A 27,111-nucleotide genomic window follows, 5' to 3' on the forward strand; every position below is an offset into this window, starting at 1 on the left:
AGGTTTTCTGGTGGGCCCCTGGGTTCCCTGTCCGACACTGCAAGAATATATAGTAAGTGGAATAATAGACATTGCATTTCTAGCACATTCACCAGTTGTCACCCAGTTAAGGTCTTTGTCTATGTGGATAATTAGGGGGAGATTTATCAGGGTTCAAGTTAAGTTTCAAAAACTCGAATGTCTGGTATTTAGTAAGTGCAAAAGACACAAAAACTCAAATGTAAAAATTCCCCCTCTTAAAGCTTGTAAGTTTCTATAAAAGTCAATGGGAATTGTTGTTGTTTGTAAACTTGAAAAATTTGAGATATTCGAGTTATTTATTCAAATGAGTTTTCCTAAGTGAGCATTCGATATACAAGTTTACTTGATTTACTCAAATTCACAAAACTGATAAATAGGGGGTGGGTTATGTAATAAAAGCCACTAAATTTGCCCAGGTGCAGTAACCCATAGCTACCAATCAATATGTAGAATTTACTGGTCACCTGTTTAAAAGCAAACATCCTATTGGTTGCTATGGGTTGCTGCTAATGCTTTTTATTACATATGGCTTTTATTACATATGGGGGAAAGCGTAATCTTGCAAATGCAGACCTTAGAGGCACATTTAGCAACATTTTCAATTTGAAATCATGACTAAACTCATTTCCACTAAAACCACAGTTGCCTAGCCATTTATTAAAAGATCTGAATTGAAGAAGCATGAACAAAAATAGACACTGAAAAAACGCGAAAGCGGCAACTTTTTCGTATTTTTGTTTTCAGATTGGGTTTGTCGCATAATAAATCCAGAAAAAAATAGTTTTTTTTTCATGACAAAATTGCATTTTGGCACAAAAAATATGAATCATGAAAAAAATTTTTTGCTTTATAGTGATGAGGAAATCTGTCCTGTTTCGCTTCAGCGAAAAATTTGCAAATCTTTCAAAAGATTCGCGAAACGGCAAAAATGTTGCAACAATTCTTTTGACTCGTGGCAATTCTTTTTGACGTGAGACAATTCTTTTTTACGCACTACAATTTGCCCATCACTATTGCTTTATCTTAAATACAAAATGAACCCAACTTGGACAACACTAATTGTAAATTTTCCATTCAGTCACATGATAATCCATGATAATCCATGATTATTTACTGGAATAAGACTTTGCAGTGCGTGTTATTCATGTGATTTTAATCTGAAGTAAAAGAGCTCCCAAAGCAGTAGCTGAATTACATTAATATTTATGTGCAATTGTTCTGTAGATTCTTAGTAATTGAGACATAATAGGGAGCTAATACAGAGTTAAAACATTCCAATGTTCTGGGAATAACACAAAGGGGAGGTTTGCAATTTATTTCACAAACCAAGAGCAGAAGAGGGGCTGCCATAATTACACAGGTAGTATAAGGTAGGTAAGTGTTAACAAATAGCGGGGAAGGATGGCATATAGAAGTAAGAGAGAGATATAGCAGTCGCTTCATATTTAATAGCATGGAGGATGCAAGGAAAATAACGGCAATGTTGTTTTTAGACATTTTAGAGGATGTTTACAAAATATTCTTATAATGCATTTTTCTGTGAACAAAATAATACTTTATTCTCAAGATTCTTCTAGGGCAGTGCTGTCCAACTTCTGTGGTGCCAAGGGCCGGAATTTCTCTAGCATGCATAGTGGAGGGCCCCTAATGAAGCCAGTTTTGACCACTCCCCCTTTTTAAACCGCACCCATTTTATCAAAAGAGCTTTTAAGACCATGTCCACATTAATGGTGGTAGCGCAGCAAAAACCCAAATGCTTGGTGCTCACTATGGGATATCAACCATCATTCATATGTGAAAGAATTATATTATGTCATATTAAGACACACCCTTAAATCCATACGCCTCCTCCCCTGTGGATAGCTCAGCAACCCCCAGAACATAATTACACACCTTAGGGACCATTTAATGGCTATTTCCAAATGCTAACAAACTCCCAGAACAAACCCCTGCCAGGTTCACCTTCCACAGGCAGCATAGGGCAGGTAATACTCTGCCTGCCCTATGCTGCCCGTGTGTCCTTAATCTACCTGCCCTACCCTGTCTGTGTGCACCATACTCTGCCTGCCCTATGCTGCCTGTGTGTGCCATACTCTGCCTGCCCTATGCTGCCTGTGTGTGCCATACTCTGCCTGCCCTATGCTGCCTGTGTGTGCCATACTCTGGCTGCCCTACCCCACCTGTGTGTGCCATACTCTACCTGCCCTACCTCACCTGTGTGTTCCATACTCTGCCTGCCCTTATCTGCCTGTGTGTGCCATACTGTACATACAGTGACACAATGCTGGCACTGTTCCTACAGTCTCTCTGAGGTGTGAAGAGGTGAACAATGTGGGTGATTACAGTCTGAGCTTGAGGTGTAAACAAGGCAGGGGGGTGAACAATGCAGAGAAGGTGTGAACAGTACAGAGGATTACATGTTTAAACAAAACAGGGGAATGACAGCCTGAATCTGAGGTGTGAACCATGCAGGGGGCCAGGTAATCTCAGTACTGATACCATTTAAAGCTTACACAAGCCATCAAAGCAGCCAGACAGGTGGGGGGCCACACAGAGGGGGGTCAGCCCGTGGGCCGCCAGTTGGACAGCACTAGTGGTTCTAGTGGTACCATGGCTGTGATTTGCCAGGCACTTCCCTGCTATGACTTTTAGAAACACATTTTATTCTGATTAAAATACGTATGCTACTCTGTAGCCCTTTCCCCATTAAAGATTATGACATCGTCCTTTATAAATAGTAGTAGTAAAAAGGATCAGATTCCAAACAAAATGATTGTTAAGCAAGTAACCCAATCTTGGGGGGGGGGGGCACTGCTCCTCAAGATTAAGAGGAATATTGAAAAATACTATAACATAACCTCTTTGGTATTTCATTCATGGGCTTGAGATTCCTACCTGGGATACACTTCGTGTCTACGCTGGAAGCGATTAAAATATCTGATCCCCCATTAAGATTTAGTAGGTATAGTGTACATAACACATTACACAGCTGAGAATAAAGGAGCATTCAATGCCAGTATGCGTGACGGGCAGATAACCAAACAGAAGGAAAAGCACTTCATATTCTCATCTTTCCTTGCAAGGGGAATTCCCATTTACAGCCACACATCCTCTGGTGCCACTGCCCATCAGTTCTCTGATATAGGAAATGTTATAGCCGTGCCCGTGTTGTCTACAGAAAATGGCTCATTTATCAAAGTTCTAATTTTTTCAGTGATTCAAATTTGTTTGTGCAAAAACTCCCAAATTCAAATGACTGTTTCCAAAACTTGAATGTTCGATTTTTTTCTAATTTCAAACTTTAATAAATCTGCCCCTAAGATTCACAAATTCAAAAATTGAAGCCTCCCCGTATTTAGTCCAGTTGGCCACTATATGAAGTTTAGGTTTAGAAACTGGAGTAAGTCCATACGACGAGGCCCATTTATCAGCATTCTTATTTTCATGGTTTTAGAGGTTTTTGAAACCACAAAAAAAAATCTCTAAAAATGAATGCCAAGAGATTTATTAAAACAGCTTTTTTAAAAAAGCACAAACAAACAGGGGCGGGCCTAATCACTATTGCACCGTAGGCAATTGATTCACTGCACTCCACAGGAGGCAGGTAGGAGCAGGGCATGACAGTTTTACCAAACTCTCGCGAGAGTTTGTGAGTCCTGCCTCCGCCTTTCTCTGGTAGGGTGCAAAAGTTGTCTCCGGAGCCTCAGGAGGTAAAGAAGGGCCATAACTAGGGGTAACTAGGCAGAAGAAGTTCGTGCCCTGCGCCCCCCAAGTGTTGTGCCCTAGGCACGTGCCTCTTCTGCCTTTCCCTAGTTCCAGCCCTGCAAACAAAAGAAAAATGCACCAAAAACCACAAATGAAAGCATAAAAACATCCCAGAAAACCTCTAAAACCACGAAGCAAACAAAGAGTAGTCAACAGAAAAAGGATACCGGCCATTGGCCTGATTCACTAAAGTGCGATTTAACGCGCGCTATTTATAGCGTGCGGTAAAATTTTTACCGCGTCTTAATTTTGGCGATTTTTCGCACGATTCACTATAAGCATACTCGCGCTTTTTTACGCTTTTACGCTTTTTTTATGTGCTAAATTACGCCCGCGAATAGTCACCGCATATGAATGGTAGCTTAGAAATAGTGTATAAAAATTGTCGCCGCATATAAATGATGTATATAAATATTAGCCACATATAAATGGTATCATATAAATAGTAGATGCTTATAAATAGTAGCCACTAGTGATGAGCAAATGTGTTCTGGTTATCTTTAGTGAAAATTAGCAAATCTTTCGAAAGATCCACGAAACGGCAAAAATGTTGTGCAGGCAAAAAGATTGTTGCTGTGACTATTATTTTTTGACGCTTGTATAAATTTTTGTATGTGCGGTGAATTTTTGCGTGGCAAATTTTTTCAGGCGTTTCGCCATTGGCCGATTGTTTTGCGAAACGCATGAAAAAATCCGCCACAAAAAAATTCAACGCACGTCCAAAAATTCGCTGCGAATCCATGCCTGGCGAAACATTTCATCACTTGTAGCCAAATAGAAATAGTCGCGCAAATGAACGCACGCCATGTTAGCCATACACGCCAATACTTGCAGAAAATTACTGTATTAAAAATGACCATTTCCCTGCAAACTGGCGGCTGCGTCACTCTAGGGGAAACACATACTTGAATAAATAACACTGTAAGTCCATATTTTATTGCAAAAAATCATTTACTGTACTTTTGTATAATTTTTTGCCTGCCTGTAGTAGGTGTTAATTTTCGCATAGCCGAATGCGATATTTAGCGCGCAAAAGTTATAGTGAATCATGCGATCATATTCTTTTCAGCATGGAAATGAACGTATGTGGTAAAACTAGCGCGAGAAATACCGCATGCGAAAATGCGACTTATCGCATGCGGTAATGCTGTAGTGAATCGCGCGCTAATTGTTGCGTCTTTTTTACCGCAAAAAAGCGTGCGATAAACTTTAGTGAATCAGGCCCATTGGCTTCTACATGACTTCGGCAGCTTGTAGACAGGTATTTTTATTTTTAGATTTGTCACAGTTTTGACACAAAAAAAATGAAAAAATCATATCTTTGTGCCAAAAAACTACAAATCGGGAAGAAAAGTACGAACATTAGTAAATGCCCACTTGAGAGTTAAAACAACCAGATGTTTAAAAGTCCATCATTCAGTGTGGGGCTAAAATGGAAGGAATCTGGAGTATAATGGAACTGGAAAAATATTTGCATATCATATTTCTCATTGGGAAATGGGGGCCAACTCTCATAACATCTTAGGACAGTGGAAAACAATAACATGTAAGACGTAAAATATATGTTACTGAAAAAAATCAGAAAGCCAATGTAGGAGAAGAATCTAGTAGTAATACACCGGCAAAATGCTTCCTCTGTAGACAAGTGGAATGTCCACAGGACCTCTCAACACTTTTAATTCCAGGCTGCTAAACAGCAAACCACTGAATAGTTTCTTCGCTGATTTGGTTGTATGATAATTCCTTCTTTGTCAGCCAAGAAATGCCGATTCTTGCTCTCCTGATCTGTGCTGTTACATACATTCATATCATATTACCACTTGCATTACCTGCACAGAAAGTCTATCCTGTGTCCAGGATAACTTTACCAGAACAAATAAACTATTATGTGACTGAAAATAAGACCTTTATATAAGATAAAGGGACAGTGAGTACTAAATTAATTAATGTAGTAAAAAAGACCAGGTGGGCACAATAGCTAAACCCGACACCCTAATCTTATAGGAAATGCAAAATCCCAATTTATAATTTTGTGTGGTTTTCTACTTTAGTGGAGATATTAGATATTTGAGCTTTTTAAGCATTATAACCAAATATTTCCTTTTTGCATAATAGCATTCTGTAGTCATAAAACAAGTAACCAAGTGCAGCATTGAATTAAAACTGGTATATACAGTGGCTTGCAAAAGACCAATACAAAGTGGTGTACACGTGAGAAGTGGAACGAAAATCATACATGATTCCAAACATTTTTTACAAATAAATAACTGCAAAGTGGGGTGTGCGTAATTATTCAGCCCCCTTTGGTCTGAGTGCAGTCAGTTGCCCATAGACATTGCCTGATGAGTGCTAATGGCTAAATAGAGTGCACCTGTGTGTAATCTAATGTCAGTACAAATACAGCTGCTCTGTGACGGCCTCAGAGGGTGTCTAAGAGAATATTGGGAGCAACAACACCATGAAGTCCAAAGAACACACCAGACAGGTCAGGGATAAAGTTATTGAGAAATTTAAAGCAGGCTTAGGCTACAAATAGATTTCCAAAGCCTTGAACATCCCACGGAGCACTGTTCAAGCGATCATTCAGAAATGGAAGGAGTATGGCACAACTGTAAACCTACCAAGACTAGACCGTCCACCTAAACTCACAGGCCGAACAAGGAGAGCGCTGATCAGAAATGCAGCCAAGAGGCCCATGGTGACTCTGGACGAGCTGCAGAGATCTACAGCTCAGGTGGGGGAATCTGTCCATAGGACAACTATTAGTCGTGCACTGCACAAAGTTGGCCTTTATGGAAGAGTGGCAAGAAGAAAGCTATTGTTAACAGAAAACCATAAGAAGTCCCGTTTGCAGTTTGCCACAAGCCATGTGGGGGACACAGCAAACATGTGGAAGAAGGTGCTCTGGTCAGATGAGACCAAAATGGAACTTTTTGGCCAAAATGCAAAACACTATGTGTGGCGGAAAACTAACACTGCACATCACTCTGAACACACCATCCCCACTGTCAAATATGGTGGTGGCAGCATCATGCTCTGGGGGTGCTTATCTTCAGCAGGGACAGGGAAGCTGGTCAGAGTTGATGGGAAGATGGATGGAGCCAAATACAGGGCATTCTTGGAAGAAAACCTCTTGGAGTCTGCAAAAGACTTAAGACTGGGGCGGAGGTTCACCTTCCAGCAGGACAACGACCCTAAACATAAAGCCAGGGCAACAATGGAATGGTTTAAAACAAAACATATCCATGTGTTAGAATGGCCCAGTCAAAGTCCAGATATAAATCCAATGGAGAATCTGTGGCAAGATCTGAAAACTGCTGTTCACAAACGCTGTCCATCTAATCTGACTGAGCTGGAGCTGTTTTGCAAAGAAGAATGGGCAAGGATTTCAGTCTCTAGATGTGCAAAGCTGGTAGAGACATACCCTAAAAGCCTGGCAGCTGTAATTGCAGCAAAAGGTGGTTGTACAAAGTATTGACTCAGGGGGCTGAATAATTACGCACACCCCACTTTGCAGTTATTTATTTGTAAAAAATGTTTAGAATCATGTCTGATTTTCGTTCCACTTCTCACGTGTACACCACTTTGTATTGGTCTTTCACGTGGAATTCCAATAAAATTGATTCATGTTTGTGGCTGTAATGTGACAAAATGTGGAAAAGGGGGCCGAATACTTTTGCAAGCCACTGTAGATCCATGACGTTACCTTACACCTTGCATTGAGGTGGGCCTCCAAAATCTTCAAGTTATAGGGTTGTTTAATTGTATTCTACATTTGTGGATGTGCCATATCTCTCCTGCTCACTATTATAGAACAGTCACAGACCTCTTAAGATAATACAGTGAAGACCACAGTATCTTTGTGTTGTTGATATCCAACTTGTAACATAGTAATTTAGTCTGTAAAAAGAAATGAGTTCAACTTTTTGGTCTAAATGCAACTTGTCCAACTGCTAGTTGATTCAGACAACCTATTGTTTCTCATACTACCATGTAACTGTAGGAGTCCCAAGCCTGACTTGGATTTCTTACTATTGAGTGCTATTCTGATACCTACTGGGAGCTGCTATCTTGCTCCCTTCCCATTGCTCTGCTGATCGGCAGCTGGGAGGGGGGTGATATCACTCCAACTTGCAGCTCAGCAGTAAAGTGTGACTGAAGTTTATCAGAGCACAAGTCACATGGCTGTGGCACCCTGGGAAATGAAGAATATGGCTAACCCCACTTGAAATCTTAAAATTAAATATAAAAAAATCTGTTTGCGTTTTTGAAAAATGGATTTCAATGTAGGATTCTGCTGGATGGGATAGAAGCTCTATTTACTGATGTGTTTTGAAATTTTTTTTTTCCCATGACAGTATTCCTTTAACAACTTCACATGGATAATATATATATTTTTTTAAAAATGCCACACAATGGATTGCTGTATAAAATTTAGTATTGTCCCATCTATGTATGGAATGTTAGAATTATTTTGTTATTTGGGTTTCTACAAATTATCTGTTCCTAAAATGATATTCCATCAGAGAGTAATATATGTGGTTCAAAGTCTTTCTTTGCTGGAGATCATATCTTCTGACAGCTAGGGTGGATCTAAAGTCAGAGGGTCCCAGCTTGGATATTATTGTTTTCCTACCCTCAGCCTGGGGCCATCGTCTGCCTGCTTTACCCATGGCCTACTTCTCCCTTTGGACTTTGAGAGAATGACACAGAAGTTTAGTATTAAGGTTTTTGGTTTTAATATCCAGGAATATACCTGAATATAGAAAATATTTGAATTTATATAAGGAGTTCTATCAACATAAGAACTGCAAGGATTTTTGGTGGGTTTATTTTATTTTACTAAAAAGATTTCATACTGTGCTGCTGGCAGATCCTAGTTAGCCACCTAGCATGTTTTACATTGGCAAAGGAGAATGTTAAAGAATATAATAAGGTTTTTAAGCCACACAGATGCTTTTAACATGTTACCAGTGGCTCAATGAAAAGTAGTGCCAAGGGATAACCTATAAATGGACTCTGGGACTTGAGAAGGACTATGGGACTATGTAAGTGGCAGATTTATCAAAGTGTGAATTTATAGCTCACCACAGTAAAATCCCCCCCACTCCCTATTCATTCATGTGGGATTTTAAGTATTTATCAAGGGGTGAAAGCATACCTCCCAACTGTCCTGATTTTTGTGGGACAGTCCCTCTTTTGACAGCTCAACCCGAGGCCCCGAATTCTTACTGAAAAGTCCCTCATTTCCCTTTGATCCCTGCACTGAAGCTAAAAAAGATACAAATTTAATTAAAAAGTAGCTTTGGCAGAGATCCCAGAAAGTTAAAGGAACAGTAACACCAAAAAATGAAAGTGTTTTAAAGTAATTGAAATATAACGTACTGTGGCCCTGCACTGGTAAAACTGGGGTGTTTGCTTCAGGAATACTACTATAGTTTATATAAATAAGCTGCTGTGTAGCTGTGGGGGCAGCCATTCAAGCTGTAAAAAAGGAGAAAAGGCACAGGTTACATAGCAGATAACAGATAAGACACCATTGTATTCTACAAGGTTTATGTGTTAGCTGCTATGTAACCTGTGCCTTTTCTCCTTTTTTACAGCTTGAATGGCTGCCCCCTTGGCTACACACCAGGGTTTATATAAACTCTAGTAATGTTTCTGAAGCAAACACAAAACTTTTACCAGTGCAGGTCAGCAGTACATTATAGTTTAATTTCTTTAAAATATATACATTTTTTGGTGTTACTGTTCCTTTAACAAGCCACATTTGCACTTAGATACATTGTTTCTCAGATTTAATTAAATAAGTGGGCAGAGAGCCCAAAGTTAACAAGCTACACCTGCACTGAGATACAATTGTAACTAATAAGCTAAACAGGTCTCTTGGGGGAACTGAGACTTGCAGCTTAAATGGCAGTTTTACCTTTTTCAGCAAAACTGTAATAACACATAAAAAAGACCACAAAACCCCCAGAAATGTGTTCATATGGGAGTGGTATTTAGGGGGTGTGGTCGCAAAAATTTATTTTTGTCCCTCTTTACATTTTCAAAATGTTGGGAGGTAGGGCTGAAAGTTAGAGTTCACCATTTGATAAATAGGCCTCTAAAAATCCCATAGGAATGACTACACAGTGGGAGAATTTTACAGTTGTTAGCTTTGACTTCACTCTTTAAAAAATCTGCCCCCTAATTAGATCATAAAATAAATGAAACAGCATAGGGTATTACACACTCCCAGGTACAGAAACTGATGGATATCGGTTTATATAGATTTATAGTTCTTTTCCCTTTTTTTCTTCCTTTTTCTTTCTTTTTTTTAAAAAATTAACTGCAAAAGGTATTTATGTTAAAAAGTTTTCTTTGTAAAAATCTGAAATTCTTAGCTGTTTAAAAGGTGATTGCTGACTTCAAATAAACACTTTCATAATAATATCGACCAGTTAGCAGTTTTAGTTTGCACAAACTAAAAATCCCCCCTTTTTCTCTGCAGCAGGCGAGTTGCTAAATAGTTTAGTACAGGTATGGGATCCCTTATCCAGAAACCCATTATCCAGAAAGTTCTGAATTACAGAAAGGCCATCTCATATAGACTCCATTATAAGCAAATAATTCTAATTTTTAAAATGATTCCCTTTTTCTCTGTAATAATAAAACAGTACCTTGTATGTGAGCCTAACCTAAATATAATGAATCCTTATTGGAAGCAAAATAAGCCTATTGGGTTTATTTAATATTTAAATGATATTTAGCAGACTTAAATTGTGGAGATCCAAATTACGGAAAGATCACTTATCCGGAAAACTCCAGGTCCCGAGCATTCTGGATTACAGGTCCCATATCTGTATTTAAAAGGTGTTGCACATAAAGGAATGAACTATTTGCACGGAGAAATATTCTTCCCACAGTGCATCATTTTTCCATGAACAACCTTCATAAAATTCCCCCCAATCATTTTATAAAATGGGATTTTAAAAAACCCTTGGTGTTTAAAAACACCCTTGTAAAGAAAAAGAAATCAACAATAGCTCCTCTATAACTTCACTCGTGAGTAAAACGTGCGGAGAAAGCCTTTAAGTTAACCACAGATAAAAAGAGCTCACCATTTTCCCAAAGATCCAGTTTTATGGGATTGATTCCCAAACTAAACTCTGACAATGAAGTTCTGTTACACAGAGCCTGTTTTTATCACCATTTAAAATCTAATTAATCCATATTGTAGCACAATGATTACTGTTGTGTTTTAGGGTGAGGGGTCATAGAGCTTTCTTTGTTCACCAAAAGACTTGTAATCATCAGACATTGGGATATAATTTTACTCAGCAAATTGAAAGGTAACAGATCAAATGCTCATCATAAACTTAACTCCTAGATGCCAGAGATTCTTTTCACCTTACCATGAAACCCTATCTTGGCAAAGAACAAAACCCCATTTCAGAGCACATGAAGGGTTAATGTCAAAAGCTTATATACTCCGTGTAAGTCAGAGCCAAGATTATTAGTGCACTATCCGCATCAAGACACAGCTGCAAGACGATACACAATACAGAGCCATTCAGTAACAACATACAAGAATGGCATTGGTTAAAAGAACTAATGTTCAATTTGGAGGGATCTTGTTGTCCTTGACAGGATGGATTCTCTCCTGTGTCACTACCTATATTCCTGTCTGGAAAAACCTCAACTTGGAACTAAATGAGTTAGAAAATTGGACTATGGGACTGTGGCAAACTTGTGTGGTCCAAGACGAAGGCCCCATGCAATGCAAGGATTTTGATTCTTTTTTGGCACTGTCTTCTGAGCTCAAGATATCAAGGATCCTTATGTGCTTATCCAATGGCTCAGGTATAATTGGGCTTCTGCTCTCAATTTTTGGCCTGGACTGTGTGAGAATTGGAAAAGGAAATCAAGCACAGAAGAACCGTCTACTACTTTTTGGAGGAATAATGCTTTGGACTTCAGGATTAAGTGCCCTGGTCCCTGTGTCCTGGGTGGCTTATGAAACAGTCCAGGAATTTTGGGATGAGACTATTCCAGACATTGTCCCAAGGTGGGAGTTTGGGGAAGCCCTGTTCATGGGCTGGTTTGGAGGATTTTTCCTAATACTTGGTGGCTCACTACTTGCTTCTTTATACTGTTTTGCACGGGCAGATCATGCGCCTGTCTATTACACACCCACCCAGCAGCATGAGAAATGCCTTCACTTGGACCCTAAATATCCAGACCTCACTATATGAAGCTAATGAGCTTATAGGGAAAATGAATTAAAACCAAGCAAGGTAAATTCACTATAGGTAGCCTGTTAAAATATACACCATATTACACATACCCCATGCCTTATTAGTTGGAAATTACATGCAATTCTGTCTCCTGTGGAGGCCATGTCTCTCAGACACATACTTTCATAGAAGAATTTGTAAAAAGCAATTGTATATTTATTTTGCAGAACATCTTTTGAGGGGATCAAAAAACATGTGTTTTTGAGAAATAGGGCCTATCCACTTGAAATTACAATTTGAAATAAACTGCACTATTAGCTTTTACCTTCTACATGAATGCTTATTTCAGAAGTAGCACCTGCGTCACAGGTTTAGTTTGTTCTTAGTTTAGATTTATTCCAATCTGTGGCCTCTTTTTTCCTGGGATTTTACTAATGACAACTTGGAGAGGATTCCACCGAATGTACCATGAACCTTGGGAACAATAGAGGTTTTATGGGGTTTCTCTCATTACTGGTGCTGCATATTTTGACCTTTTAAATATCGTACTGAGAATTATGAGATCACAGAACATGAGAACTTGAACAATGTTCTCCTAAGAAGAATTCAAGACAAGTAACTAATCTGACAAATACAATATCTTGGCTAATTGAGCACGGAGCTAATTGCTGCATAAACCCTTGACTAATGTTACAGTACTTTTCCTATGTTCATATTATATCCTTTAATAAATTGTCCTCAGCAGGTCAATGATTAATATCCTGTGGCTCTCTCATTCTATATAGCATGGCTTTCCGTTATGACATATGTTTGTTTTTTAGTGGCTGTGCTTTTTCCTTTAACAACTTTATAAGGTTTAGGGTTCTCATTAATGTCTGATAGGAATCAATATTGTTCATTTTTGTGGGATTATGAAGCCTTGCTGGTCCTTTATAAACTGATATTTTAATCCCTTGTTTGCCTGGGCATAGACTCAAAAGGTTAATGAGGTGCTCAGAGCTCCTGCTTTCCAGGCAGTCAACTGGATCTTGATAAATCATTCAGTCTTGGTACTGTAGCCAGCCTGTCACTGCTTCTGTCTATGTCAGATCTGTGCAAACTCAGGCAACAATGCACATAATTCAGTTTGATGAGAAAAACTTGGTTTATCATGTAAAAACCAAATTAAAGTCTAGGGGGAAATCTGGAACAGAATAGGGAGATAAATTTTATCCTCAAATTGAATCTAGCCCAATGTGACCAGACTTTCCACAGATCTGCCCATTTACTAAACAGGTTAAATGACTCACAGGATATGTCCTGCTTATGTCCTGCTTATAGGCAGGGGCACAATTAATATTGTAAAGCTTGGATTTGATTAGGTGAACAGTTTCAAATATTAAATATTGCTAAATTCAACAAATTGTAGTAAATGGAGATGATGGCAAATAGAAAGACACAAATATCACCTTAACCACATGGATTCCCATACTTTATTGGCATAATAATACCCTAGTGCTATATGGTCATAGTTATTACAATATTTTAGATCTTGACCAAGGATGTTGGCACCCAAGTCAAGCAATCCCAGCATGCCATTTTATTCAGATGGCTTCCTGAACAGAGTACACTGTCTTCCTTCCAATCATCTAGCTCAGTGCTGTCCAACTGGCGGCCCGCGGGCTAAGCCGCCTGTGTGTGCCATAATCTTCCTGCCCTATGCTGCATATTTGTGCCATACTCTGCCTGCCCTATGCTGCCTGTATGTGCCATACTCTGCCTGCCCTATCCTGCCTGTGGGAGGTGAATCTGGCAGGGGGTTTGTTAACAGTTGTATATAGTCATGGGGGTTGCTGTGCTATCCACAGGGGAGGAGGAGGCATATAGATTTAAGGGTATGTCTTAATATGGCATAATATAATTCTTTCACATATTAATGATGGTTGATATCCCCACAGTGAGCACCAAGCATTTGGGTTTTTTCTGTGCTACCACCATTAATGTGGGCATGGTCTTAAAAGCTCTTGTGATAAGATGGGTGTGGTTTGAAATGGGTGTGGGTAACAATGGGAGTGGTCAAAACTGGCTTCCATTAGCGGCCCTCCACTATGTATACTAGAGAAATTCCTGCCCTCTGTGCCACAGAAGTTGGACAGCACTGGTCTAGCTTATTCATCCAGATACTGCACATTTCTGCTGCCAGCAATAAGAACTGGGCTGGCAGGATGATAGCATTATTAGCAGAGGTACATGTGGGACACCAGCGGATTTCAAAGCCATGGACGCAATTGCTGGTGTTTTATAAAGGTGTGTGGCGCTGATACTTAACTGGATTTGCACAACACATCATCAACACTTCTGCAATTGCATCTCTCCCTTTTACACAAATGGTTGTTCCCTTAGCAGATACTTTTGCTGTCTGTCCCTGGTTCCAACCAACCAGTTAATTCTTAGAGAAAGTAGGCCTTTTTGTGCCACTATCCCAAGATGACTTTTGTATGAATTCAGTATAGCAAAATTGTACCATTGTTAATAATGCAAAATGGATCATCCTTATGTCTAAGGTTCTTGTTCAACCCACACATCCCCGCAGTTATCCCATTGCATAGCTCTATGGCCCAGCTCATTGTATCATTTCAATCTGGATGTCCATGTGTGTGTGGTCAGTATATCATGTACTGTCCATTTAATCATAAGGCAAAATAATCAGACACACTTGTAGTGTAGTATGGTATTAATTAATCCTGTCATGATTTCTGAAATTTTTGTTTCAGGCAGTTTACATTTATTGTAGCTAAAATTCTGGTCTGCTGTATTCCCTGCCTGTGGTTGAGGAATGGGAAATGCAGGGACTAATTAAAACAGAGAAAGTATTGTCACTTTAGGTTATATGTAGATACCTGAGGCACCTAAGTACTTCAGCTGCAGCCACAGTCCATTTACCATGTCCCTCCTGTATCCTCCTCTACTCTGATAAACTACACATTTAGGGAAGAGAAAGTTTTGGCTTGTTAGTAAAATGTTTTGTTTCTATTCTGACAAAAGATGTCATAGACCAAAATTCTGGTCTCCAAATTGGAGGCCAGAGACCTAAGGCAATTCAAAGTGAGTAGAAGGCAGTGTGCAAAGTACATAAAATGGTATCTTGTGCCTTTTTTACCACTTTGCACATTTCCTCCCCCGTTGTAAATAGAGAGTTAGAGTTAGACAACATTTGGATCAACAGTTTGGAACCTTCCACTGAACACAGTACATCTCATTCAGTTACTTCATTAAGCCGGGTTTAACTATCTTACTATCTAACTTCTTAACTAACATTTTACTATGTTTAAATTTCTTGCCTTCTTTTTCTCTGTTACTTTCCATATTTCTTCACATATCCTCTGCCCCCCAAACTTTTCAATCAAACTGTCCTGAAATACAGATCTCATAACTACTCCCATCACCCTTTTACAATCTAATCTTACTATCTTTCATTGCTAACTTACTAACTTCTTTACCAACAATCACAAATCTAGGCCACACCTTATTTCACTTGCCTTAAGGTGGCCATACACTTTACAATTACGATCTTTCCTGCGACCATTGGATTTGTTTTGGTGAACAGTTTCAAATATTAAATAATGAGAAATTCAACAAATTGCTTCTAATTGTAGTAAATGGAGATAATGGTCTTGTAGATCCACCATACGCGCACTGAATATCATACGAAGCCTCGTTTTGTATGATAATATCAGTGCGTGTATTGCCAGCATTGCTGTTACTTGCAGGTCCCAGACTTGGTCCTACTCTCTCATAAATATACCCCATAGCTATTCCACACAAGCACATTTTAATCTCTTCTACAGCCTCTAAGTTCTTATGCACAACTAATCTTTCAAACCTTATTCACATAAAGCCATCTCCCTCCCTTTCTCATGTGTTCTCTGGAATGCGCAATCCATCTGCAATAGACTCACAGCAGTTCATGACCTTTTCATCTCCAAATCCTTTACCCTTCATTCTATTAGTGAAGCATGGCTCACTACTACTGACACTGCTTCACTGATGCCCTCTTCTGTGGAGATTTTTCATTTAGTCATTCACTTAGACCTGCAGATCATCTTGGAAGTGGAGTTGAAATTCATCCTCACCCAGAAGGTAGGTTGCAAACTCTCACCACACCAGCTTCTCTTTCCTTCACTTCCTCTCACTGGTGTAAAAAGCTTCAGAGGGGCTTGGCTGCGCACATACCCGGCCCTTCCCTCACCCACCCCCCCTCATGTCCCCCACTCCTCGGCTACTCACAACCAGAAGGTAACAGAGCAACTGGGGTGGCAGGACTTCTTTCAGCTATAGAGGAAGTATACCCCGCTGTCCATGACCCCCTGTCCCCAGCCCCCCCACAACTGTGGGTCTGATTTCTCTATAGTTATGACACTACTTCCTTTAAAGTCCACAGCATGCACTTATTTTTCCAAATTGCAGATATATATCACACCCCTGGCCCCTATTCTGCCTTTCTAGATCAATTTGCTTCTTGGTTCCCACACTTTCTTTCCAATGGCACACCAAGTCTGATTCTAGGTGACTTCAACATTCCTATTAACAACTGTTTTTCTCTAGCTACCCCGATAAAAACTTAGTTTAGCTTCTCTCAGTGAACTGATTTACCTTCTCACACTGAGAGTTTTTGATCTTATTTTCTTCCACTTCTGCTACTCTTCTTTCCCCATCTTAACCATCACATTCCTTTCAAATAACACTTACTCATCTCACTCCACTTACAAACTATCAGCAACAGCTATTAACAACTTCTCCTGTCCAAATTTGGCAGCTGCTCTCTATAACAATTCTCTTTTTATTAGCTTTTGACACCCTAACTCCTCCTACCACCCATCACGTTTATCCACTTGAACCCCAAACTTGGCACACTGACTCAACTTGCTAACTCAAAAGATGCTCTCAATCAGTCGAACACAAAAAGTCCATACACTCACGGTTACTCTTTGTAAACTCAGTCCATTATCCGTTGGTGCAAATCCTCCAGATGTACCTGGCTTGGCGCCTATATCAATAAGAACAAGAAGAGAAAAGGAAATGCACACAAAACGATTTGCTGGTGTAAAAGAATACCTTCAACCTGTTTATTGCGGAGTGCACATACAGACCAGACATTCAAGGGCTTCATGCCCTCTTCATCAGTGGAAAAAATACACACAATTCGTTAAGGATGCCAAACACCCTTACATAACCATAAGCACCACCCCATCCTCCATGTAGGCATCTGATGTAAAACACTCAATCAGTTGAATGCTAGTGAAGAAAATCACAGAAGCTCTCCTCTAACCTCACAAACTGCTCCTTTTCATCTCATTCTCCCAATTTTAGATGCACTCAGACCTTCACACCCACCTAACCTTTCACAAGCACTATAAGTTCCATTCTCCAAAAAACTTCCCTCGATTCCAACCTTCCTACCAACTGTCTCCCTGCTTCCTACTGCCTTAAACCGTTGGAAGGAACGACCCAGTCCAGCATCTTACTCATTTTACACTTCTTGATATCCTGAAATCTGTCTTCTGTCCCAATACACTTAACAAAAACTGATTATGATTAAAAGCTTACTTTTCTGATTTCTTGTTTAAAATTGCTTTCTCTAGCTCAATCTCTACCTTTTTCTCAAGACTCTGTCCTAGACCCTCTGTTGTTTTCACTCTATACTACCTCTATAAGAAAATATATTCAGTCTTTAGGACTTCGGTAACATCTTTATGCTGATGATACCCAAATCTACCTGTCTACTCTTGATCTCTCTCATTTTGTCCTATTCCAAGTTACATATTACTGTTATCTTCTCCTGGCTGTCACAGCACCACCTGAAACTGAATCTCTCAAAAACTGAATTTATTATATTACCACCTGTACCTCAAGGACTCACTTACAATCAACCACACAGGAGTGCTGCCCAGGAATTATTTTTAATTACCATCTTTCTTTTGCACTCAACATCCAATCCCTTGCCAAATCCTGTTGCTTTTACCAAGTTTCCAAGAGCATTGTTAGAGACTTAGCATCCTCAAAAGAAACTGAATACTATATAGAAGTATACAGTTGTAAGCTCTCCCATGGCAAACACAAATTTCAGCCTCCTCTTGACCTTATTAGGGTCAATTCCAGTAAGATCCTCTTGAAGAGATCCAAAACTGCCCCAAAGTGTCAAGGCACTACCAAACAATGTGTGAATACTGTAGATCTGACTTCTAACTGGATTTTGGTGAACTATTAAGGTGTCTGGTTAAAAAAGATAATCTGTTTTTATAAAACTACTAGCGCTACTTTCTTTCATTGCTAGGACCCAGGATGGATATAAGGTGTCTGGAGTAACTTGTGTTCAATCCCGGGAATAGCCAAAAAAGGAGCAGTTGGACACCACAAGATATCAATAGCATAAACCGGTATGTCAGAAACATGACTAACAATGAATAAAAAATCAATAAAGTAAGAACAAGGTCATGGAAAAATATGAACAAACCCAATATTGTAGGCCTATCAACCAGGAGGTGATAGTTACATGACTTATGCAATTTCTTTTATATTAGACTTTTAAGGAATGTGTTGGGGAACACACCAGGGCTCATCTATGACTGCTTCTGAAGTTGCTAAAAAGGACGCAGTCACGCTAATCAACCCCATTTATGAAGTTACTTCAAGTTACTGTTCAAAGACAGTTCATCTCAAAGGTTGCTGTGGAGCAGTGATCCCCAACCAGTGGCTCGGGAACAACATGTTGCTCATCACCCCTTTGATGTTGCTCCCATTGACCTCAAAGTAGGTGCCCATTTCTACATTTATGGCTTGGAGACAAGTTTTGAAAGTACAGAGACAGTTTTACTCCAAGCAGAGCCTCCTGCAGGCCAGTATTCCACATGGGGCTACCAAAAAGTCAATCACAGCCCTTTTTTGCCAACCCCAAATAACGTTTTTCACGTTTGTGTGGCTCACCTACACTTTTTACATCTGAGTGTGGCTCACAAGTTAAAAAGGTTGGGGTTCCCTGCTGTAGAGCATCTCTTCTTTGCAGCCACAATTACACAGGTCAAGCCTTATGGGAATAGGAGTCTTAGCTGGAGGTGAGCCGACTACAGATACATGTTACAATGGTATGAATACAGGGGGGAATAAAGGGTATTACCCCAATATTTCTAGAGAAGAACCATTTAAAATAATATTACAATTGCATCTTATTTTTATGATTTGGTTTCTGAATTATTTAATTATACACAATTGTTACTACCAAGAAAAGAAAACTTGTGAAAGGTTCCCTTCTTGCTAACTAAGTCACACCCATAGGAAATTAGCTATGTTAGGCAGGTAAGCAGAAGACCAGGAGCATAGAGACAGGGACACCACTTCTTTGGGCAAAAAACACAAGTTTATTTGGGGAAACTCCTCAAATATAAACATCACAGTTCATCTGCAAACAGTTAATTAAACTCATGATTTGTCTACCTTCCAGGCTACTGTCATACTCTAGACAGAACCTTTTCCCAGGGCTGACTCTCACACTCGTGAAGACTCTGGGCTACTCACTCAGCTCTGCTGTCTCTCCCCCCCTGGGAAACCAGCTCATCAGCTTCTGGCACACTTAGGCTTCTCATTAAGCCTTGTGTTTCCAGCACTCATACACCTGCTCACGGCTCCCTTTGCTCCTTGCAGGCAGCACCCCCAGCCCCTCTGGGAGTTCCTCACACAGACAGGCAGCACCCCCAGCCCCTCTGGGAGTTCCTCACACAGACAGGCAGCACCCCCAGCCCCTCTGGGAGTTCCTCACACAATCAGGCAGCACCCCCAGCCCCTCTGGGAGTTCCCCACACAGTCAGGCAGCACCCCCGGCCCCTCTGGGAGTTCCTCACACAGACAGGCAGCACCCCCAGCCCCTCTGGGAGTTCCTCACACAGACAGGCAGCACCCCCAGCCCCTCTGGGAGTTCCTCACACAGGCAGGCAGCACCCCCAGCCCCTCTGGGAGTTCCCCACACAGTCAGGCAGCACCCCCAGCCCCTCTGGGAGTTCCTCACACAATCAGGCAGCACCCCCAGCCCCTCTGGGAGTTCCTCACACAGGCAGGCAGCACCCCCAGCCCCTCTGGGAGTTCCTCACACAGGCAGGCAGCACCCCCAGCCCCTCTGGGAGTTCCTCACACAATCAGGCAGCACCCCCAGCCCCTCTGGGAGTTCCTCACACAGGCAGGCAGCACCCCCAGCCCCTCTGGGAGTTCCTCACACAATCAGGCAGCACCCCCAGCCCCTCTGGGAGTTCCTCACACAGGCAGGCAGCACCCCCAGCCCCTCTGGGAGTTCCTCACACAGGCAGGCAGCACCCACAGCCCCTCTGGGAGTTCCTCACACAGTCAGGCAGCACCCCCAGCCCCTCTGGGAGTTCCTCACACAGGCAGGCAGCCTTCCTGCCCTGAGAGTGCGCACCCTCTGAGTGACACCTTCGCACTGAGTAACCCCCAGTTGTGGGAACACACCCTTTTTTACCTCTCCAGGCAGCTCCCATCTCAGCTGCCTTGTAATTAGCCAACTGAGAGGAATTAACCCTATCTGCACTAGGAATCCCCTGCAGTCCACATCAGACACTTTGCCATACATGTTTAGGAAAGATAGTAAGTATATCCCCTATCCTATGATCTCTCAGCCTCTACTTACCTGTAATGAAGGGTTAAGAAATGGGAATGGAACCCTAAGTACTGGCCACTGTAGAAATAAAATTGTTAGTATTTCTGTACCTGTTGTGATCCCTCTAGTGTAATGAACCAAAGCACTTACAACAGGCAGCCCCTAACTTGTGAAGGTCACTTATAAAACACAACCTGTAGATCTGAGGCGCTCTTTGCTTTGGCTGGGGTCCACATAGTGCAAGTCAAGCCTGTTCAGCAACTTCTAATGTCACTACCATTCCTAGATCCAATTTTGTAACAATCATTAACAGACACTTTCACTCTTCTTCTGACTCCCTGACTGCTCCATTTGTTTAATACTGTAAATGAATCATAGCTGAGGCAGACTCTCACACCCCATTCCAAACTACCAGTCTTGGCTTCATAAACAAATGCACCACATTTCATTCATAAATTTAATATAAAATATCTCTCATTATAATTATCTGCTGCGGGTCTTCAAAACGTTCTCATTAAAAAGGGAGAAAGTATAGGATAATCCGTACATGCATGTACAAAATTGCTCCTTCAGGCTATGAAGGTTAAACATCCTGAGTCATGTATCATAATATATATATATTGTTAAATATAGTCGTATTATATAGCACCACCAACAATTTCCTAGCACATTCCAGAGACTGTTTAATCACTCACACAAGCCAGTGCAATTTACCATTTGATTTCTCTAAGAGGTGTATACTTACTAGTGACAATTCCATCTAAAGCTATTTTATTTTCTTAGGGCTTGAAAAGCTTGTTCCATATATTTCATAACTAGATGGAGCAAACCTTATCTAGATAAATGTCCCAGATGGCTCACCATGTCCTGCCCCGATTAATATTTTCAAAATTTTTATTTTTATATATTTTCTTCATAATTACAGCTCTTTCCATTAAAATAAATTCTGTGATGTTGTTCTGTGTTGCACCCTGCGATGACAAAAGATATTTTGCTTCATCTTTATGTAGTCTATGTATGTGCAGAGACAGTGTTGTACTGGCCCACCAGGATACCAGGAAAACTCCCGGTAGGCATAGGTGTAAGTGGGCCCTCCTGCTCCTGACCATTTGGCCTATTTCATAATCATTCCCTATTTCTGAATGGGAAGAAAGAGGAGAAATAGATGGAAGAATAGGTGCTAGCATGTAAATTAAAGAGACTAGAAGAATAAAGAGGTTGGGTGAGGAAAGGAGGATAATTAGTTTGGAAAGTGGGCCTAGGGTCTAAGGTTTTCAGGGGGGCCCCTGAGTCCCCAGTCCAACACTGTGCAGAGAACACGCACACATATACTGGCGAATAATACATTCCCTAACTGCAAATCCTGCCCTTGTCTCATATTAAATTCCCCTAGTTGTATTAACCACTTTGCATCTACATTCTCCATGCTAAATGCACTATTGGACTGCCATGTTGAACATTTACGGGAAGATTTATGGGATCCTATGGGATTTTAGAAGCTGGTTTATCAATGGGATTATCATTATAGCTGCAACACCAGCATCAATCCCCTTAACACCACCCCCTTTTTATAGGATATTCAGCATTCTGCATTGTTTGGGCAAGACTGATAGGTAGCTGTGTCATGTGGTAGCATTTCTTTGGGTGTTTCCATCCTTGTTATGTTGTTGCTGGTTTTCCAGATGCTAATACATATTGGTATGGCAGATGCACAGGGCTGTGCTACTCACTTGCACACTACATGAGTTGTTCCTTTTGATTGTGGATAGTTGGAGGGATGAGTCAGCAAACTAGATATTTTTATATGCCAGTTGCATTACAGATTGTCTAGCTCCCTCTTTGATGTGCTTCTCTGCTGAAGTTATTGTCTTTTTTCCAGCTTTTACAGCTTCCCTATATGCTTCCCATATAACCTGGTTTGTGGGACCATGAATCCTGTTGAAGCAGGTTTGTGGCTATGGAACACAGGCATGGGGCTCAGTATCAGGGCTGGTTTTTTGATGTGGCACTCCCATCATCTGTACTAGTTACATAGTAACATAGTAACTTAGGCTGAAAAAAGACATGGCCATCAAGTTCAACCTTTTATGTCTACTGTATATGAAACCTGCCTAACTGCTAGTTGATCCAGAGGAAGGCAAAAAAAAAACCCCTGAAGTGGGGAGGGGGAAGTCCCTTCCTGACCCCAAGATGGCAATTGGACCACTCCCCGGATAAACTTTGTGCTATTTTCAATAAACCTGTATTCCCTCACTTGCTAAAAAGCCATCCAACCCCTGCTTGGAGCTATATAATGTATCAGCCAGTATGACTAGTTCAGAGAGGGAATCCCACAACTACACAGCACTCACTGTAAAAAAAAAACTTTTTCAAACATTAAGATGGAACCTCCTTTCTTTCAAACAGAATGGATGCCCCAATCACGTTCTCTAGATTTCACACTGTCTTGTTGACTGTGCTTTTCTGAGGAGGTATAGCGCTCCTATATGGGTATCATATGTTTTGTATGTAGATCACGTTGTTTTGGGTGACTAAAATTCCACTTGATGGGGATATGCATGGTTACACGCAAAGTCAGTGAATACGTATGATTCTGAGCATTTGTCCAGGTTGCACAGTATACCCCCCTTGCCACATATGGTTGGGATTATGAGATTCACATCTTATAGAAAATTGAATCCTACAGTGGTAAATCCATGTATATTTTATTTCCTCCCTGACACAATTTTCTCTAGATGTTTATCATATGGGAATTTGGAACTGATGTAGTGTATATGTCACTGTGAGTTATGGAGTAATTTCCCCACTTTTTGTGGTTACTGTGTATTTTTTGAATTTTTGACGCTGGCTTTTGTGCGACAATAAAAAAAAGTTACAATTATCAGGCAAAAAAGTTGAAAGTCACAGTTTTTGAGATTTTTCCACAGCTTTTTCTTGCACATTTTTTTTTATAAATGTGCCACTCGTTGTTCACCTACCTGTTCCCTCTATACTGTATTTTGGTTCTGGTCCTCTGTGAGAGTTTCCTCTACTTTACTAGAATCTGTACCTAAAGTAATTTGTTTTATTTACCTATGGTAACCTTTAGTTGAGTATAGTTTCATGCTTGTGGATTTTCCAATAATACTATTCTAAGTGTCACATTTGGAGAAAAGTGGAAAAATTATATCATATTTGCCATAATTATTTTCCTTTCCAAGACAAACGACATGTCAGTATATACCCCACCCCTTATACAGTGGTTTTTTAGAAGTTTAGCACAGATACTGCTAAGCATTGGAACAGTCCTTCTGTTGGTAGCAGGGAGCTGGGGCTATCCCTAGTGAAGATGACATGTAGATTGCCCAGGAAAGGCAAATCATAGTAAGTATGATACAGTTTTCCTTTTTTTCTAATAGCAGTGAAGGTGGAGGAGTGAAAGAGGAGGTTTGGAAGTCTAACTATTTTTCCTAAATACATTTTTGTTTCTGCAGCTGGAAACATTTTGTGACGCTCTGAAAAATCTTCACTACATTCTAAACCATTTCGCTACTTTTCTACAGAACAGAAACAAAAAATCCAGTCTGATTTATCAATGCATTTTCCTGCTTTCTCAACTGCTTTCTAGCATAACTGATTCAGCATTTGTTCCCAATTGCACATTTCTGAGCCTTTTCCACCAAAACTCATCCTTACAGACCAGATTTCCTTGAGACGAATTCCCACACCTTTTCAAGAACAAAAAAGACAAAAAAACAGGTTCACATTATTGTTTGCTGTCATTTTTTTGTACGTTGTTCAATAGGGCCACTAACGTGTGAAACTTGAATTTCATAATTTTGTGTACAATAGAATTTTATTCTTTCTACAAACAAACTAATAAATGAATGGGCTAAAAACGGTATTTTCTGGAGTATTTTGAAAAGTCGCCAGAAAATTAAACATTTACAGCTTAGAAAACAGTTAAATAAATATGTGTAAGATAAATATGTGTAAGGTATCTTTTATAGAAATTACCTATAAATTTCAGTATTTTCTGAATCTGTATCTATTCTAGGAAATTATCTGAGGAAGTTTACATGTAAAACATATTTAAAATCAGATAAGTGTATTCAGTTATGTATATATATATATTACAGTTCAGTTTAAAAATAGCTACAGCAGTGTAACAGATCTTTCTTAATACCCACCCAATGCTCCGTTTTGGCATGATTACTCCATACTCCCTTTCTGCACAGAATCTGACATAATAGGCTATTGGCTGTAGTCCAGGAACTGAAACTGAATAATCCATTCATTCAATACAAACACAGATCTCACAGCCCTTATAGGAGTGTTTGCCAATAGCTTATAATAAGCACCACCAAGTATTAGAATCAACAGAGCCCATCAGCTAGTGCACGAGCCACTCACTTGGGAACTCTTCCACTATTCTCCACGTTTTTCTCTCCACTATGACTGTGACATGGAAGCTGAAACTGCAATATGGAGCACTGTTTTTCTCAGTTTTGGGATGTGTGCTGATCTGTGTAAGCACCTTTGTTCCACTATGGAAGTTTCTGAACTTGGATCTTAATGAGATGGAGACCTGGAACATGGGATTGTGGCACATTTGTGTAGTGCAGGAAGAAGGAGGGACGGAGTGCAAATATTATGATTCCTTTTTGGCAATGCCATATGATCTCAGGATCTCAAGGATTCTGATGTTTCTCGCCAATGGCATTGGACTGACTGGCCTCGTCATGGCTAGCTTTGGCATAGACTGTTTAAAGTTTGAAAAAGAAATAAAAAAGAAGCTGTCCATCTGTGGAGGTATACTTCTGTTGTTGTCAGGCATCATTTCATTGGTCCCTGTGTCCTGGATAGCCTACAACACAGTTCAGGAATTTTGGGACGAGTCCATTCCAGATATTGTGCCTAGGTGGGAGTTTGGGGATGCTGTGTTCATGGGCTGGTTTGGAGCTTTCTTTCTGCTGCTGGGTGGCTCATTGCTGTTGTGCTCCATGATAATTGCAAGCAAGCCCACCTTTGCTCTCAACAAAACCTCAGGAGAACAGTATCCTCTTGCACACACAACACTCAGGTATCCAGATCAGCTTGCACTTACAGCACTCAGGCATCCAGATCTGACAGTCTGACAGCTTTAGAGATGACCGGAAACTTTTTTAAAATCTGATTTGGAGTCGGACTTGCAGCGGCAACATCTTTGGTGGTTTGAACTGAAATCTCTGTGGATATGGGACGTTCTAGCTTGGGCGGGGAAGGCATTTTCATCTTGTTCATCTTCTTTTCATCTTGTTTCATCTTGTTTATTCATTTTATTGAAAAGTACTGGGGAATACTGGCTTTAGTTTAGATTGACTTACATATTATTTCATAGAACAGGGACAGAATATTTATTTTGTTCTACTTGAAGTAGTTACTGGTGGCAAATACAGTTAGTTATTGAAGGTATATTCATCTTCCTTGCTCTGTCTTCTTAGGGTTATAGTTACATTATGTTCAGGCAAAGAGCAGGACAAGGAAAACTGAATCAAATACAATGAATATTGCACAGATAATATCAGCAGTGAGTTGTCTTCTTGAAACATCTGAGGATGCAATGGATTTTAGCATGTTATACCAATTTTTGCATAAATGTTATTTATGAACCCTTAGTGTTCCTGTGTTAGTTTGTTAGTGAGTCTTGTGTTTGACATTACTGAGGCAAAATAAATCTGTATGAAAAAGAATAAAAGTTTGCATTTTGCCATTTAATACTGTGCATAGAAAACTGGTTTACCTGTGTGAAGGTGGTGTATTTATTGTTGCAGAAAGAATGATTTTTTCTTCATCATTAAGAAGTTCTATTACAACACAGCACATCATTGCAAAAGGCAGTTTTGAGCCTTTTATTGCTCCAGTACTTGTGCCTGGGGCCTTTGCAAATGAGGCCCTTTGTCTCATTAGGTACTTTATATTCCATTAATAGACCTGCTTTTTTGTAAGTAGTAAGTATCATTAGTTACTCACTGCTAGAGCAAACGTGAACAAATGCTACCTGTAACAGGTACTGACCTCTGCATTTACCTTTCCTCTATACTGGACTTTCCTTGGTTCTTGGGTAGATTGAAGAGGACCTGTCACACACACATAAAAAGTTGTATAATAAAATTCCTTTGCAAAATTAAACATAAAATACCATTTTTTAAATAAAAAAATCCATACTTCTTACAAATGTATTTAAAAAGCTCAGGCATAGCGGCAGGCAATTACTTTCACTTCCTATTCAGCACTTCCTAGATGTCACTCCTCACTTTCCCCCTCCCTGCACACTATAACTGAGTAGCCTGTGCATGGGCTGGGCATCAGCCCCCATTTTGGCACATTGGGATGATATAAAATGTGCCTTAACAACTTGCTGTGATTGTTCCAAAACTGAAGGAAACACAATTTATATAATGTATATAGTCAACTAACATAACAGATAAGAAAATGTCATTTGAC

General features: G+C 40.1%; 2 protein-coding genes across 2 annotated transcripts; both read left to right on the plus strand.

The window, feature by feature from the left end:
• Positions 1-11,298: 11,298 nt before the first annotated feature.
• Positions 11,299-12,764, plus strand: cldn22 (claudin 22). Its single transcript, XM_002934258.4, has one exon. The coding sequence runs from the start codon at positions 11,361-11,363 to the stop codon at positions 12,021-12,023; it is 663 nt and encodes a 220-aa protein (XP_002934304.1). The 5' UTR covers positions 11,299-11,360; the 3' UTR covers positions 12,024-12,764.
• A 12,188-nt stretch (positions 12,765-24,952) lies between these two features.
• On the plus strand, positions 24,953-26,389 carry LOC100486784 (putative claudin-24). Its single transcript, XM_002934265.4, has one exon. The coding sequence runs from the start codon at positions 25,080-25,082 to the stop codon at positions 25,761-25,763; it is 684 nt and encodes a 227-aa protein (XP_002934311.1). The 5' UTR covers positions 24,953-25,079; the 3' UTR covers positions 25,764-26,389.
• Positions 26,390-27,111: the final 722 nt, after the last annotated feature.

This window comes from Xenopus tropicalis, chromosome 1, assembly GCF_000004195.4.
Source record: "Xenopus tropicalis strain Nigerian chromosome 1, UCB_Xtro_10.0, whole genome shotgun sequence".
In the NCBI taxonomy this organism is placed as follows: domain Eukaryota; kingdom Metazoa; phylum Chordata; class Amphibia; order Anura; family Pipidae; genus Xenopus; species Xenopus tropicalis.

Coding starts and splice junctions, on each gene's coding strand:
- cldn22 (XM_002934258.4), top strand. CDS start 11,361: ATGGCATTGGTTAAAAGAACTAATGTTCAATTTGGAGGGATCTTGTTG.
- LOC100486784 (XM_002934265.4), top strand. CDS start 25,080: ATGACTGTGACATGGAAGCTGAAACTGCAATATGGAGCACTGTTTTTC.